This window comes from Camelus ferus, chromosome X (genome assembly GCF_009834535.1).
Source record: "Camelus ferus isolate YT-003-E chromosome X, BCGSAC_Cfer_1.0, whole genome shotgun sequence".
Classification (NCBI taxonomy): Eukaryota; Metazoa; Chordata; class Mammalia; order Artiodactyla; family Camelidae; genus Camelus; species Camelus ferus.
This window is the reverse complement of record NC_045732.1, coordinates 48,019,000-48,035,568: the sequence shown is the minus strand read 5'-3', so window position 1 is coordinate 48,035,568 and position 16,569 is coordinate 48,019,000. Positions and strand designations below refer to the sequence as shown.

Below are 16,569 nucleotides of genomic sequence, written 5' to 3'. Positions count from 1 at the left end.
TAAAGCAGTTCTATCACTTAGTCCCCTCCAGCCTTCAGCTCTAAAATAATCAAGGGGCAAAAGGGAGGTTGGAACTTATTAGAGAAAATAAGGTAAACCCCTCAGGGTTCTGGAATGCCTAACTGTTGACAATTCTCTCCATCTACCAGGAGGCCCTTTAACCAACTGAGATTCAGGTGCTGTCTTTAGCACGGCCGCCAAATTCAGCAGTGCTGAGGGGCGTTTTATGCCAGAATAAACAGGCCCAGCCTCCCTGGCCTTGCTGCCGAGGGACAGCCTTTGCAAGATTCTCACCACAAAGTTCCAGAGGAAACTCTGCAGACATCCCATCCCGTGGACTCCTCTGCTGGACCTGGACAGGGACATCCCCAAGCCACAGTCTGGCCACCAAAGAACTCTCAAGTGTTTGAGAAAGACAGGCATCTTTAGAGGCTCCTGGTTTACCCACATCCTTCTGCCTCTTTGCAGCTCCAAGCATATTTTGGAGAGAGATTTCATAAAGATTTCTAAATTGAGTTAGAATTTCAAGTCTATTGTGACATGCAAATTAGTCCTGCTTGCCCGTTGGCAGCAATGCAGTTGAAGTGCCTAGAGACGGGCCATAAAATGAAAACATCAAAGTGATTAAATGTGCCCGAAGAGCATAATTGAGTGCATGAATAAGAGAAAATAAAACAAATTGATTTTCTCCAGTGCCAGAAAAACAGAATAATTGAGAACAAAATAATAGACTTTGAAGTAATCAAAGTGAGGAATGCGCCATAGTGACATAGAAACAGCCAGTTGTGGGAGAGATTTATTGTGTTTCTGTTATCATTTTTACAACTTTAATTTCATTAGCTAATAAATACAAATCAATTGAAAAATCAGTCAACCAGAGAGGAGGCAGTCCCCAGCCAAGATTTTTATTCACACCTCTAAAACAGGCTGAGGCGGTGATCCTTAATCTATTTTCATAGGCGCACATATCCCCCATGAGCTGGAAAACAGGTTCTGGGAGGCCTCTCTGCTTTGGAGGTGATGCTGTTCAGTTCCGCCACTTTCCACATACAGGTTTACCGATTCAGCTTTCTAAAGGATCCCTTTTATACCCCGCCAATATTTCCAACAGACAGAGTTGCCTGAGTACAGCCTCGTGGTTTACAAAGATGCCATTTCCTTGCCACTGACAGGCACCTATGGTCTTGCACGGGGTCATTGGGAATTCACGCGATGGTGGTGGCGGCAGTGGCGGCGGTGGCTGCGGTGACGGCTACAGCAGCTAGAACAGCAGGAGCACCTGCTGTTATCCAGTGCTGCTAAGCATGTATGTCTCACTGCTTCTGTGGTCATGTTCCCTACCCTTGCCCCTGCTCCCGCCCCCTTCAACCCACCCATCCCCCCTGCTCCAGCCCCACCCCACCCCCACCCCCACCCGCCCACGCAAGTGACACTGAAATTTAATCTAAAACCAAGAGGGTCAAGCAAGAGTGTCCAGCCTGGCAACCATGATGCTGGGCAGGAGCAGGGCAGGGGAGCTAGGCCGGGTGACTTCTCACGTTGGCTAGAGCAATAGAGCACTGGGGACACCAAGTTATGCTGAGACTAGGTGCTTGCAGATCACAGCGCAAACATGAGACCACCGCGGCACTATTTTTATGGCTCCTCGCAGGAAAGAACCCCTCCACCCCACTCCTCAGCAGTTCACAGCTGGGCTATGTGGCCCTTCAGTTCAGGATCCGCAGTGTTGGCTGATGTGACTCGAATGGCCGGGGTTTTTTTGTTTTTTGTTTTGTTTCCTTTTATGGGCCCTTGAGCTACTCTGGGAGGCATTGGCACTTCCAGATGTTCACGACACACCCTGCCTTCGGGGCTCCACAATGAGAGGCCATGCCTCTGGCTCCAGTAAATGTCTCCCCGACATGGGGACTGTAAGCCAGAGTGTGCAGAAGGAGTTGGCAGTGCTGGGACTGGCACTTCTGGCTGGCTCAATCAGGATGGCATGGTTCATAGATTGTGCCTGCCAGGCAATTTGTCCTGGAGAATTTCTCTTCCAGGAAGCATCTAGAAGCTGAAAGGACTCTCTCTGACCTTCTGGTGGAGTCCAAAACCCAATCAGCATGTACCTTGAGGAGAACAGGGAATGTTAGCACTTCGCTCTTTTGTGCAAGAGAGTGAGAGTTTGTCTCCAGTTCCGGCCTAAAATCCCAGCTTCTTCCATTTCCCAGTGGTGTTTGGGTGGAGCGAAATGGAGCAAATGGCTTTCCCAACTCTAAATCATTATACAGATGTAAGGCTGGATTATTCTTCCTGCCGCTGCTATTCCCATTATCCCGGATTTCCCGGCCCAGAATCTTTGTCTGAAAAAGAGATGTGGAGAAAGTTCAAGGACCAAAGAACCTGGAGCTGTGACTCCAAAACGGCCGGGAGGCATCGCCCAGCGCGGCAGATAGACTGCACGGAGGCCGAGCTCCACAAGCTGGCTGGCTGGCTGGCTGGCAGGCAAGCAGCCCACTCCTGTGATGTCACCTCTCCGGTTACGTGTGCCTGTCCCTCCACGTGGAGCCAGCAGATTTAGGCACAGGAGGGGAGAAAAAATGAATCATAGGCTATTTTAGAAATCGCTTCAATTCCATTTGAGACTGCCATAGCCCCTTACAAGTGAAGACCAGCGCACCCTAAACATCAGGGTAACATGCTTTAAGTGCTGATAGCCTCGAAATGCCGGAAGCCTGGTGGGATTAATTCATGGCCTCAGGTTCTAATTCAGATCAGAGGCAGACAAGTGGTCATTGGTGGTTATACTTAATTGTCATTGAAAGGCTTTCTGATGACAGGAGGGATCTACCTTCCAAGGCAAACGATACAGTTGACAATTAAGAGCTAAAAATTATATCAGCCGTCCATTTCAGCGCATGCCCAAGGCCTCATAGAAATCCTTTGTTCTGCCATTGTTCCCAGGTAGAGAGCAAGACAGGCAAGCCGGGTAGTGATGGGGCAGCAGCTGGGGAACTTGTTCTAGCCCTAGATCACACTAGATGAGCCTCCTCTTCATCTTAAAATTATTCAGAGGCTCCTCATGGCCTCTAGGCTGAGACCATGGCCTTCTAGGCCCTTGATCCTCTGGCCTCTGACCATCTCCCCAGCCTCATTTCCACTCCGTCCCTGACCCTCATCCTGTGCTCTGGCCACAAAAACTTCACAGGTGCCTTTATACATCCTGCTCTGTTCCTGCCACCTGGAATATTCTCTCTCCTTTTGCCCTTCAAGATGCTGCCTCCTCCGTGAAACCTTCCATGCCCTTTGTATGCCCTCGGCACCCTATACAGACTGGTATTCTATGGCCTCGTTGCTATGGATTATGATGTGTTTGTCTCCATATAGGCCTTCCTTGCTGGATGTGCCCCAGATTGCATATGTGAGGGTGTATGTTCTCCTCTGTGTCTTGTGTCTTGTTCTCCTCTGTGGCTATAACACCCAGCATAGGGCCTAGCCTGTGGTAGACATTGAGAAGGGGTGCTCCATCCAAGATTCTCAGATACTAAAGGCTGGTGGCCACAGAGCAGCCCAGGCACCAGATGTCCAAAAGCAACCCCTTCAGTGATTTTTCCCCAACTGTGCCTTATGTACCTCTGCATGAGAGACAATTTGAGGTGATACCAAGACATTTTTTTCATTTGAATAGTTATATTTATTTTAATGTGTGTTTTAAAATGGACTAAGCACAACATTGTTATTGCTATCATTACTTAGGATAAAGGGGGCCAAAATAGGTATTAAAATTTGTAAAGTTGATAGAAAGAAGAATAGTTACTATTAATACAGATGTTAAGTAGATATGACAACATTCCATATAATGGAAGTGTGGGGAATGCTTTTCAACAGTCCTAAACTCACCTCTCTAACTCTGTGGTGCCACTCAGTCTTCATGGGTTCCGGGGTCACCCCCAGTGTTCCTCCAAACTGCTATGATGCTGACTGTCTTCAGAACTCATTTGCCACTTAACCTGGTGGCACTGAAGCTTTCTTTCTTTTTTCTTAATGGAAGTACTAGGGATTGAACCCGGGACCTTGTGTATGCTAAGCATGCGCTCTACCACTGAGCTATATCCACCCCTCCAAAGCTCTTTCTGTAAGCATACATCAGCTCATTTCAACCACATTTATAAGAGTTCTAAGAGTAATGGCCAAGCTTTAAGCCTCTGTGGATGGATGGAATGGGAAAGTACTTTATCAGCTGCCCTGTAGCTCTACAGATGTTCCTGCCTTCAGTAAATATTGATGGATCGATTACTGAGCGCTGTTGAGGGGGCTGCCAACAGAGTGATGAACAAGACAGACACGTCCCTGCCCTCGTGGAGCTTGTGAGGGGAGACAGACGACAGTTAGCAAATAAACACACAAGATGTTTTCTGTGTGCGAAGTGCATTGAAGAAAATAGAAAAAAAAAACACAGGATGATGTAACAGAAAATGAGTGACTAGGGGTGGCCACTTGGACTGGGTGTTCATGAGGCTCCTCAGAGGTGACTTTTGGGTGGAGACGTGAGTGATGAGAAGAGTCAGGCATGAAAACACAGCCATCCAGGTGGAGGAATAGCACGTGCAAAGAAGGGGGAGTCCTAAGAGGGAAAAAGGATGCGTGTGTTCCAGCAACACAAAGAAAGAAGCCCTGGGTGGCCAGAACAGAGTGGGTAAGGAGAACGGTGGCAGACAGGAGACAGGAGATGGGGCCAGACCCCACAGAACTCAGTAGCTAAGTAGTTTGGATTTTTTTTTAATTGAAGTATAGTTGATTTATAATGTTGTGTTAGTTTCTGGTGTACAGCATAGTGATTCAGTTATATGAATATATGTATTCTTTTTCATCATAAGTTATTATAAGATATTGAATGGGGGGAGGGTCTAGCGCAGTGATAGAGCGCATGCTTAGCAAGTACGAGGTAATGTATTCAAATCCCCAGTACTTTCATTAAAATAAGTAAATAAATAACCTGATTACCCCCCAAAATTAATTTAATTTTTTAAAAGATTTTGAATATAGTTCCCTGTGCTGTACAGTAGGACCTTATTTTTTATTGGATTTTATTCTAGGTGTGACTAGAAGCCATAGAGGGTTTTGAGCATAGGAGTAATGTGGTCTGACCCAAGTCTTACCAAAATACTGAGGCTGCTAGGTACTGACTGGTATATATATGAAATAGATAAACAAGTTTATACTGTATAGCACATGGAACTATATTCAATATCTTGTAGTAGCTTATGGTGAAAAAGAATATGAAAATGAATATGTGTGTATTCATGTATTACTGAAGCATTGTGCTGTACACCAGAAATTGACACATTGTAAACTGATTATACTTCAATAAAAAAATATTGTAATCAGATCATTAAAAAAAATACTGAGGCTGCTATATAGAGAATAGGTTATAGGGGACAAGGATGGAAGTAGGGAAACTAATGCTGAGGCCATGAGAGTTGTCCATGCAAGGACTGACAGTGGTTTGGAGTAAAGTTATAGCAGTGAAGGATGGAGGGATGTGGGTAGGTTTGGAATATATTGTGGAGGTAGAATTGACAGGACTTGCTAATGGATTGAAAGGGAAATTGTAAATGAAAGAGTAAATAGGATGACCCCTAGTCAATGTCATGAAGGAAAAAAAAAAGGGGGGGGGAACTGTCCTATACTTATGCTGTCCAACATGGTCACCCCTAGCCACATGTGGCCATTTAAATTTGTTATTAAAATTAAATTTAAAATTCAGTTCCTTATTTGCACTAGCCATATTTCAAGTGCTCAATAGTCACAATTGGTGTCTACCATATTGGGTAACATAGATATAGAACATTTCCATCACCCCAGAAAGTTCTATTAGACAACACTGCTCTACATTAAAAAGACTAAGGATTATAAGAATAAAAAGACAAGCCACAGACAGGGAGGAATATTTGCAAAACATGTATCCAATTAAGGACAGTTAGCCAAAATATACAAAGAACTCTTAAAACTCACCAATAAGAAAATAACCCAATCAAAAAATTGGCCAAAGATCTTAATAGACACCTCACCAAAGAAGCTACACAGATGGCAATTAAGTGTATGAAAATATGCTCATTATAATGTTACTAAGGAATTGCAAATTAAAACAATGAGTTCCACTACATACCTAGTAGAATAGCTAAAACCAAAACACTGACACCACCAAATGCTGGCAGGGATGTTGAGCAACAGGAATCCTCATTCATTGCTGGTAGGAATGCAAAATGGTACAGCCACTTTGGAAGACAGTTTGGCAGTTTCTTCCAAAGCTAAGCATAGTGGGGGTTTTTTTATTTTATTTATTTTTTTAAAATTTTTTAAACTTTTTTGGTGGGGAGGTAATTAAGTTTATTTATTTTTATTAATGGAGGTACTAGGTCTTGAACCCAGAACCTCATGCATGCTGAGCACACACTCTACCACTGAGCTATACCCTACCCCCTAAACATAGTTTTAACATACAGTCCAGCAGTTGTGCTCCTTGCTATTTACTCAAATAAGTTGAAGACTCATATCTACACAAAAATCTGCACATGAATGTTTATATCAGCTTTATTCATAATTGCCAAAATTTGGAATCCACCAAGATGTCATTCAGTAGGTGAATGGACAAATAAACTACGATACATCTAGACAATGGAATAGTGTTGAGCACTAAAAAGAAACGAGCTATTAAACAACAAGATGTGGAGGAAACTTAACTGTGTATTGCTAAGTGAAGGAAGCCAGTGTGCAAAAGCTACATACTGTATCATTTTAATCATATAGTCTTCTGGAAAAGGCAAAACTATAGAGACCGTAAAAAGATCAGTGGTTGCTGGAGCTTTGGGAAAAGGGATTGAGGGATGAATAGGTGGAGCACAGGATTTTTAGGGCAGTGAAACTATTTTGTATGATACTGTAATGGTGGATACGAAGCACTATACACTTGTCAACACTAATAGAACTGTATGACAGCAAGAGTGAACCCTAATGTAAACTAAGGTCCTGGGTTCAATCCCCAGTACTTCCTCTAAGAATAAATAAATAAATATACCTAATTACCTCCCCCCACCAAAAAAATGTGAATTTCTGGGGGTCGGGGTATAGCTCAGTGGTAGAGCACATGCTTAGCATGCACAAGGTCCTGGGTTCAATCCCCAGTACCTGCATTAAAATAAATATGTAAATAAATAAACCTGATTACCTCCCCCCAAAACAAAAAAAAGTGTGAATTTCTGACTTGTCTGGAAAAATGGAAAGATCTGGTCACACTGGGCCACTTTCTTGCACACTGGCCAATGGCTGGAGCTGAGTAGCAGCTGCCCCCTTTGTGAGGAGGTACCTTCCTGTTTGCCACAGACCCAGAACCCACTGTTCCCTGTTGTATCTCCCGCTCTAGGCCGAGTGTGAGTTTCCATATATCATCTCGCTGACACCATTCTGGTTTTGTTTTCTTTGGTTAAGAAAAAAAGGAAATTCTTTCTTACATGCGTGTCATGTAGGAAAAAGAAAAGGATGAAGAGGGCCCCCTGTGTCTTGCCCCCAGTCTGTTTTACTCACATCCAAGACCTTCTTGGCCTCTATAGGCATTTGAGTTTGTCCCCTCTGATCTCTACTCTGTGTCTCCCCAGACCCCAGACCATGCTGGCCTTTAGAATTTTCTCAGGCTGCCACCCACTGCTGGAAAAGCTAGATGTGACGGGAAAACAATGGGCATTATTTCAGCTTACATTTTCATTGTTACCCATACTCAATCTTGCTCATCGTCAACTTTTGGTGGAAATTATTTCTGTTGTTTTCCTTAATTTCCTCCAAATGTAACTGGAGGGTGAGACAGAGCAGCGGAGGACAAAGAACCCACCTTTTCCTTTCTGTGAATGTATGTTGTTGGGACACGCGGATGTAGGATTTTGTCCATCCAGGCCCTCACTCGTTCATCAAGCTCTGGCTCTATTTACGGAGGGAAGGACCCTGGCTTCAGCACCAGGATCCGTTGTAGGTTTTCCTCGGCAGAGGCAACAATACAAGCAAAGGCCCACATGGAGATGGGAAAGTTTGTATGGGGTTTGTTTAAGCTAAGGTGCCTCCATTAAAAATAAATAAATAAATACATAAATAAATGAAAATAAACCTTTAAAAAAAACTAGTGATACCACCAAATGCTTAGAAGCTGACTCCTTCATATATTGCTGGTGGGAATGCAAAATGGTATGGCTACTCTGGAAAAGAGTTTGGCAGGCCCTTATAAGAGTATACATCCAACGACCATACAACCCAACAATTGCACTCTTGGACATTTATCCCCAAGAAATGAAAACTGTGTTCATACAAAAACTTGTACATGAATGTTCATAGCTGCTTTACGTGTAATACCCAAGAACAGCCCAGATGTCCTTCAGCAAATGAGTGATCAAACTGTGCCACATCCAGACCATGGAATGCTACTCAGCAACAAAAAGAAACTAACTTAACGCACGCGACAACTTGAATGCATTTTAAGGGCAGTGTGCTGAGTGAAAAAAAAAACATCAAAATGTTGTATTATGTATGATTCCATTTAAATAACATTCTTTTTTATTTTCATTTTGAAAATTATTTCCCTTTCTTCTTTTTTTTTTTTTTGATGTGGTATATGGATCAAAGTCCATATTTTGTTTTATTTGGGTGTAATTAGGTTTATTTATTTATTTATTTTTAATGGAGGTACTGGGGATTGAACCCAGGGCCTTGTGCATGCTAAGCATGCGCTCTACCACTGAGCTATACCCTCCCCCCTGTAACATTCTTGAAATGACAAAATTATAGAGCTGGGGACCAGATTAATGGTTGTCAGGACTTAGGGATAGAAGGTGGGGAGGAGTTACTGTAACAAGGTAGTATGATGGAGTCCTGCCTGAGGAGAGGCCAGCACAAGATAGCTGCAGCGTGTCGGAGTGTAAAGGGTCCGGTCACTGTAATAACCGGTGGAGCCTCAGGCCTAGGCCTGGCCACGGCGGAGCGACTGGTAGGGCAGGGGGCCACTGCCTTACTTCTGGACCTGCCCAACTCAGATGGGGAGGCCCAGGCCAAGAAGTTAGGGAAGAGCTGCACCTTTGCCCCAGCGGATGTGACCTCAGAGAAGGACGTAAAAGCAGCCCTGACTCTAGCGAAAGAAAAGTTTGGCCATGTGGATGTGGCAGTCAACTGTGCAGGCATTGCAGTGGCCAGCAAGACATACAACATAAAGAAGAGCCAGGCCCATACCTTGGAGGACTTCCAACGAGTTCTTAGTGTGAATCTCGTAGGCACCTTCAACGTGATCCACCTGCTGGCTGGTGAGATGGGCCAGAATGAACCAGACCAGGGAGGCCAACGTGGGGTCATCATCAACACTGCCAGCGTGGCTGCCTTTGAGGGCCAGGTTGGACAAGCTGCGTACTCTGCTTCCAAGAGGGGCATAGTGGGCATGACACTGCCCATTGCTCGCGATCTGGCTCCCGTGGGCATCTGAGTGATGACCATTGCTCCAGGCCTATTTGGCACCCCGCTGTTGACCACCCTCCCAGATAAAGTGCACAACATCCTGGCCAGCCAGTTGCCCTTCCCCAGCCGACTGGGCGACCCTGCTGAGTATGCTTATCTGGTACAGGCCATCATCGAGAACCCATTCATCAATGGAGAGGTCATCCGGTTGGATGGGGCCATCTGCATGCAGCCTTGAAGGGGGAGGGCAGAGAAAACACATGCACCATGCCCCTTTGCCCCTCCTTCTGGAGTCCTCTACTCCAGCTTAGGAGGAAGCCCAGTAGCCATTTTGTAACGTCTGCCCACCAGTTAACCTTTGTGCCTAATAAAGCCTCTGTTTCTCACAGGGAAAAAAAACAAGGTAGTATGATGGAGATTTTTGTGATGATGAAATATTTCTGTATCTTCTTGTAGTGGTGGTTACATGAATGGGGGTTACATGTGATAAAATTTCATAGAACTATACAGTTACACACACACAAATGAATGCATATAAAATGGGTGAAATCTGAATATGGTCTGTGAATGATACCAATGTTAATTTCCTGGTTTTGATACTAAATAATAATTATGTAATATGTTGCCACTTGGTGAGGGGAACCTCTTGGTACTTTTTTTCACAACTTCCTTTAAATTGATAATTTAGAAATTAAAAAGTTAAGTCCTTATGAGAATGAATATATGTATATATATGCATGACTGGGACATTATGCTGTACACCAGAAATTAACACATTGTAACTGACTATATTTCAATTTAAAAAAAGTATATGGCGAAGATAATAAATTTCTGTTAAGTAACTGTTTTAAGCTAAAAAAAAAAGGTTAAGTCCCCCCCAAAAAGAATGCACTATTGATGTACTTAAAATTTGCATGAACCTCAAAATTTGCATGAAACTCAAAGGCATTATGCTGCTTGAAAGAAACCAGTCTTAAAAGGTCACTGTTAGATTCCATTTATATGACATTCTCAGAAAAGGCAACACTTATAGTGATGGAGAATAGGTCAGTGGTTGCCAGGTAGAAAGAGGGGGAGGGGAGGATGTGACTGCAGAAAGCTAGCACAGGGAATTTTGGTGGGTAAATGGGACTGATTCCTGTCATGAATCTTTACATGTGTTAAAAGTCATAGAACTGCACATACCAAAAGAAGTCAGTTTTACTGTGTGTTAATTTGAAAATTAAAAATTAAACTAGAAATAGATAAACAAGTTCCTACTGTATAACACAGGGAACTATATTCAATGTCTTGTAATAACCTATAATGAAAAAGAATTTGTACGTATAACTGAATCACTATGCTGTACACCAGAAACTAACACACCATTGTGTATCAACTATACTTCAATTAAGAAAAGAATTAAAAACTAAAAATTTAAAAATAAATTTAAAAAAGTTAAACTAGATAGGCAAGTGGGTGCTGGTTTGTTTTTACTTCCCTTCCTTCCTTTCTTCCATTCATGCATTTATTTGGCCACTTATGTGTGAGGCACTATACTAGACTTTGTAGACCAACCAAAAGTAAGGCAGCCCAGGTCCCTGCCGTCATGGGTCATTCTTCCTGTTTCAGAGGAGAAGTGGTCAGTAGGGTTTGGAGCCCAGTATTTCTGCTTGGGGAAGTGGGGCAAGGAGAAGACTGTGGAGGGACCCAGGGAGTAAACTTTTCATTCCTAGAGCCCAGTCCTGTAGAATTTCAAGTGATGGCTTTTCCCTCAAAGACTCTTAGACCTGTCAGCAGGGGGAAATCCCCAATTTGTATTTCACAGGTACTCACAAGAGAAAATGCTAGGAGGGTTGTGCCCTGCTAAGGGAGGTGAGAAAGGTTGGGGGTGGAGAGGATTTGATGCAGTTAGTGAAGTGAAACTCTGAAAAGTGTTTCCCGAATTTGTGTGTCTGTGTGTGTGTGTGGCTTGAAACAACCATTTGTTTAGCTCATGATTCTGTGGATTGGCAATATGGCTGGGTTCAGCTGGGTGGTTCTTCTGCTGGTTTGGGCTGAGTTCACCCAGCACTGCAGTCAGCTAGCTGTCAAAGGCCTCACTCACATGTCTGGTGGGTGGCTGGTGATTGCTGGGGTAGCTGGCCATATGTCTCTCACTATCCTGCAGCCTAGACTGGGCTGGTTCCTATTTTGGGGTGGGGAGGTCTCAGTGTTCCCAAGAACATCAAGAGAACAAAGCCCCAAAATGCAAGTGCCTTTTTTTAGCAGCTTTATTAAGATATGATTCACATATGTTACCTGAATTTGAATTTTGTTTTCTCTCCTGTTTGCAGGGAATCTGAAGCATGTGGTCTAGTTGACAAAAAGAGATCAGGTTTCCAGAGCTGAGGAGCAGTGCCTGTAACGAAGACAGCGTGTTTATGCGAGCAGTGTGTGGAATTTGTGACTGCAGGGGAAATTTGGAAGAAATTACTTCCTGAAAATTTCCAAGGGGCACCAAGTGGCAGCTGGCCTCCTGGGGTGAGGCACGCAGGCACCCCAGAGGCCTCAACCAGACCTCGGGGAAGACGGAGATTTCCAATCTTGAAAAGTGTTTATTTTTTAAAAACACACAAATGCCGTTTTTAATCTTTGCAAATTATTTTTAAGCAAGTTGGGAGGGGGAGCATTTTTATTTTCTTAAAGGAGACAGATCAGAAGCTGGAGGAAAGCAAGGAGTTCTGGTTGCCAGTTTGTGGGGCAGAGGGGAGCTGAGAGGCAGGGTTGGGGCCTCAGGACCAACCAGGTGGAGCCTTGGGGGGGTTGCTGGTCAGCAGACTGGGAGGTGGGGAGAAATCCACCTGTGTTGTTTTTAGGATAATGGATCTATTTTGTTTTTTAATAAAATCTCTGAAAACCTACCTCTTTGTCCCCTTGTCCTCAATGTCAAGTACCACTGACAGCACACAGTTCTGAATATTGTCCTCTCACTGAAGTTTCGCGAAGAAAACTCTGCTGCTTCCATGTTCTGCTCTGGAGGAGTGCCGGATCCTGCTGAGGAATTAGTGTGTCCCCACTAAGTCCTGGGGACAGGAAACCAAGCTCTGTCCTGTGCTGGGGCTTGTTCAGGGCTAATAGGAATACAGGGTCTTGCTGGCACCCCAGGAAGGAGGTATCCTTGCCCAGGGAGCGATTCAGGAATGGGAAGAGCAGGTGGCAATCTCGGATCTAGAGAGGCATCTTTTTCTTTTTTTTTTAAGCTGGGTAGGTAATTAGGTTTATTTGTTTATTTTTGAACCCAGGACCTCGTGTATGCTAGGCATGCCCTCTACCACGGAGCTAAACCCTCCCCTCTTCCAAGAGGGGGTGGCTTAGTGAATAGAGGTTATTTCCCCTTCAAGTGTAGACAATCAGCACGCTTGACGAAAATAGGATATAGTTGTGTCGCATGGGCATTACTGTAACCTCAAAGGGTAAGGCAAGATAGCAAAATGCAGATGAGGGGGTAACAAGAGAGATGTGGAAGCAGAAGGGACAGCCAGACGTCACAATTTGTCATTTGATTCGCCAAATATGTATGATGCTCCTACAGCTACAGGAAACGGGATAGGAGACAAGGACACAGACCCATCCCGGGCCGTCTAGGAACTCCCAAACAAGGCAAAGGAGGAGGGAAAGAACCAGATCCCAACTTGCTTCGTGCTCAGTTACCACCATGAATCCAGAGATGTGGGAGCACTGGGGCGAGAGCAACTCTCCCCGCCCGGGAGGCATCCTGGAGAATTTCAAAGGGGATGATATTTGAGCCGGGCCTTGTAGGGTGAGTTGTATTTCTCCAGGCTACTGAGGGGGGGAAGGGCATTCTGCAGAAGGGAGTGGAAAAAGCCTTGAACGTGTCCCGGGATGGGAATAGCCAAGCTTTTATTAAACAGCATCGGGTCGCCTCGTCGGCTAGGAATACCAGTCACTTCAAATGCTCACTATTCTAATTATACACTCTCGGCTTAAGGGCAGTTTTACTTATACCAAAATGAAGGGTTTTTTTAAAAAAAAAAATAGAAGAGGGAGGAGACACTGAATCGGGCAGATGGGGGTTGGGGGAGGCCACAGAACGCAAAGGAGAACTTTGAATTCCTAGTCTGTAAGAGACCACCCGCCAAGGTTTGAAGTCTCAACGGCTTGCTTGGTCGGGTTTCAGCTCCCCAATCCCAATGCTTTCTAAGGCACCCACCCGCAAAGTCATCACCCAAAGTCCTGTGACGGCCTCAGCCCCAAGATGTAACCACCTGGTTAAGTGCTGACTACTAGTGCTCCGTTTTCCTTTCAAGGGGAACTGGTTTGAGCAAGACAGAGCCCTTTCCCAGTGGTCATTACCCCAATGCTACCTCCTCACCACTGCTGTCCCTGCTGGCTAAGTCAACCCATTGCTGGGCCTCCCAGAGGCCAGGCTTGTTCTTCAGAGAGGGCACCACCTCAGTGGCCTTCAGGATTCCTTTTCATTTGATTCTTCTTGAAAACATTAGTCTAAAAAAAAACCCCATGGGGGTGAGGGTATAGTTCAGTAGTAGAGTCTGTGACTAGCATGCAGGAGGTCCTGGGTTCAATCCCCAGTATCTCCATCAAAAGTAAATGAATAAACCTAATTACCCCTCCCCCCAAATTTTTTTTTTTAGTTTTTTAAATTCCATAGACAGAATGAGGAATAACTTTCAATTTTTTAAAGTTAAAATCGAAATACCAAAGAAAGGTGGTATTCCCAAAATGAGCAAGACAGATTAAGAGTTGCTCTGCTTAGTCTAAATTCATCAAATCGTAAACATTAAATATCTGAGGATCTCAGTATATCAATTATACCCTCAGTAAAGCTGTAAAAAAAAAAGAATTGCTTTGCTAATTTGCTAATTGCTTAAGAATTATCTTAAGTGCCCAGAGGGAAAAGGTTGAAAGGAAATACACCAAAATTTTATTATTTTTTTATTGAACATTGTAGTTGATTTACGTTAGTTTCAGGTGTACAGCAAAGCGATTCAGTTATACATATGCATACATACATTTTTTTCAGATTCTTTTCCATTATATGCTAGTATAAGAAATTGAATATAGTTCCTGTGCTATTCAGTAGATCCTTCTTGTTTATCTATTTTATATATAGTAATGGGAAATACACCAAAATATTAACTGAGGTGGGTTTCTCTGGAGGAGGGAGGTATAAGGATGGTTTTGTTTTTGTTCTTTCTACTTTTCAATATTTTCCAAATCTTCTCCAGTAAGCATGTTCTAAGTTTTGTAATAGGAAAAATAAACTTTTTTTTAAGAGAGAATTGATCTGCAGGTAATGTTACAGATCAAAGTAAATTCAAGACACCCACTGAGGAAGTTTGTGCTCAGGCCCTGGGGCTGTTCTAACCGCCCAGGAGGTACTGAACTGGCAAGGAAGACTGGTCAGGCTAGAGGGCTCTTGATTTACAATTCACTCAGCCAGAGAGGGTCTTCTTAGATAAGGTGACTTGAGGGCGGGGCAACTTTGTACCCAGTGTGAGCCTGTCTTCCCTTCAGGAAAAACAGCCGCCTTTGTGCCTACAAGGACCAGCCATAATAACCATAATAATAATGCAAAGCAAGCATTGGAATATACCCCATTTTACAAATCGCTTTTATTTAGAGTATGTCACTATCCACTCTGCCACGTGGGTATTATCATCCCTACTTTATAGATTAGCAAACTGAGGCTACAAACTGTGGAGTAACTCACCCAGTTGTAAGAGACAGCGCCAGGCAGTAAACCCAGCTGGAACTCCAAGTTCCCTTACTTTTTCCACTGCCCCCACACCTAGTGTCACTAAAATATTTTTAAACTGTGACTTTGGAGTAAACAACCTTCTTCTTGCTTCCAAAGTTCAAGCTGAAAAAAAAATCCTCCCCTGAACATCTTATTTGGGGGAGGGTATATAGCTCAGTGGTAGAGTGCCTGCTTAGCATGCATAAGATCCTGGGTTGAATCCCCAGTACCTCCGTTTTAAAAAAAAAAAAGATCCTTCCCAAAGTTCAAGCTGGACCAAACTACATGCTACTTCCTGGCCCTCACCACACAATGACAACATTTGCTACTTGTGTGCTTTTCAGCAAGTTCCTCAACCTTTCTGGGTCTGTTTCCTTACCTGGAAAGCATGGCAAATAATTCTCTCACTTCTTGGGCTATTGTGAGTTCTCTATGGATTATCATAGGTGGGAGAATTTTGAAAAAAGTGTAAAGCATTGTGTGCAGGAGGGGCTTTCAGGAAACTGGGCCTGGAAAGGCCAATCTCTGAGGAAAACCCAGTGGTCCCAGGAGACCCATGGCCTCCACTATCTCCAAAGAACACACAGGAGCCAAAGAAACTGAGGGAGAAGTTTAGGCTGTGTCTGCAACTCAAGGGTTAAGAAAATAACCATTTTTAAAAGTATATATATATATATATATATATATATATATATATATATATATATATATATATATATAATATGTGTATATTTGTATAAGACATCTTTGGAAAGATACACAAGAAACTGGAGCACCTCAGTTTCCTCTAGGCAGGGGAACCAGGTGGCAGGTGGCAGGGGAGTGAGGGAGACTTGTACTATGTTCCTTTTTGTGCCTTTTGATTTTTGAACCATGTGAATGTATAACCTGGTCCCCAAAAAAGTAAATAAATAATTTTTTTAAGCCAATGGAAAAATCCCAAGCCAGTTTCCCTTTGTTGGGGGTGGGGGTAGGGGATGGATCTGCCTCTACTGCCTTCATTGTGAACCTTCACAGAAAGAGCCCTATATTTCCAATTCTATATTGAAAAGACTTTCTGGGATGGGGTAGAGCTCAGTGGTAGAGTGCGTGCTTAGCATGCACAGGGTCCTGGGTTCCTTCCCCAGGACGTCCATTAAAAAATAAAATAAAAAAATAAAAGGCTCTTCCTAAGGCAGAAAGACTTCTTTATAAGAAAATCAAATATTGTCATTCAAAAAAAGGGAAGAAGAAGGAAGAAGAGGAAGACACGGAGGAGGACGAGAAAGAAGGAAAGCAAACAAGCAGGTTTCGACATCTCTAAGCCCCTGCACAGAAAGCTCCAGCAGCTCCTCCAACCCTGCGTTTGCCAAGGACAGTCCCCAAAC

General features: G+C 43.7%; 2 protein-coding genes across 3 annotated transcripts in view; both read left to right on the top strand.

Annotated features, from left to right (window-relative positions):
* Positions 1–12,352, top strand: part of HDAC8 (histone deacetylase 8) — a 178,548-nt gene extending 166,196 nt beyond the window's left edge. The window contains exon 10 of one of the 2 annotated variants that reach the window (XM_032474366.1): positions 11,778–12,352. In XM_032474366.1, coding sequence (XP_032330257.1) covers positions 11,778–11,786 — 9 coding nt within the window. In that variant the 3' untranslated portion in view covers positions 11,787–12,352. The remainder of the gene's footprint in view (positions 1–11,777) is intronic. The other variant, XM_032474364.1, reaches the window with a different exon arrangement.
* LOC102511542 (3-hydroxyacyl-CoA dehydrogenase type-2-like) lies at positions 8,774–9,864 on the top strand. The gene is given in 1 exon segment (XM_032474367.1): positions 8,774–9,864. A coding segment is annotated over 1 exon segment (822 nt). The 5' UTR covers positions 8,774–8,878; the 3' UTR covers positions 9,701–9,864.
* Positions 12,353–16,569: the final 4,217 nt, after the last annotated feature.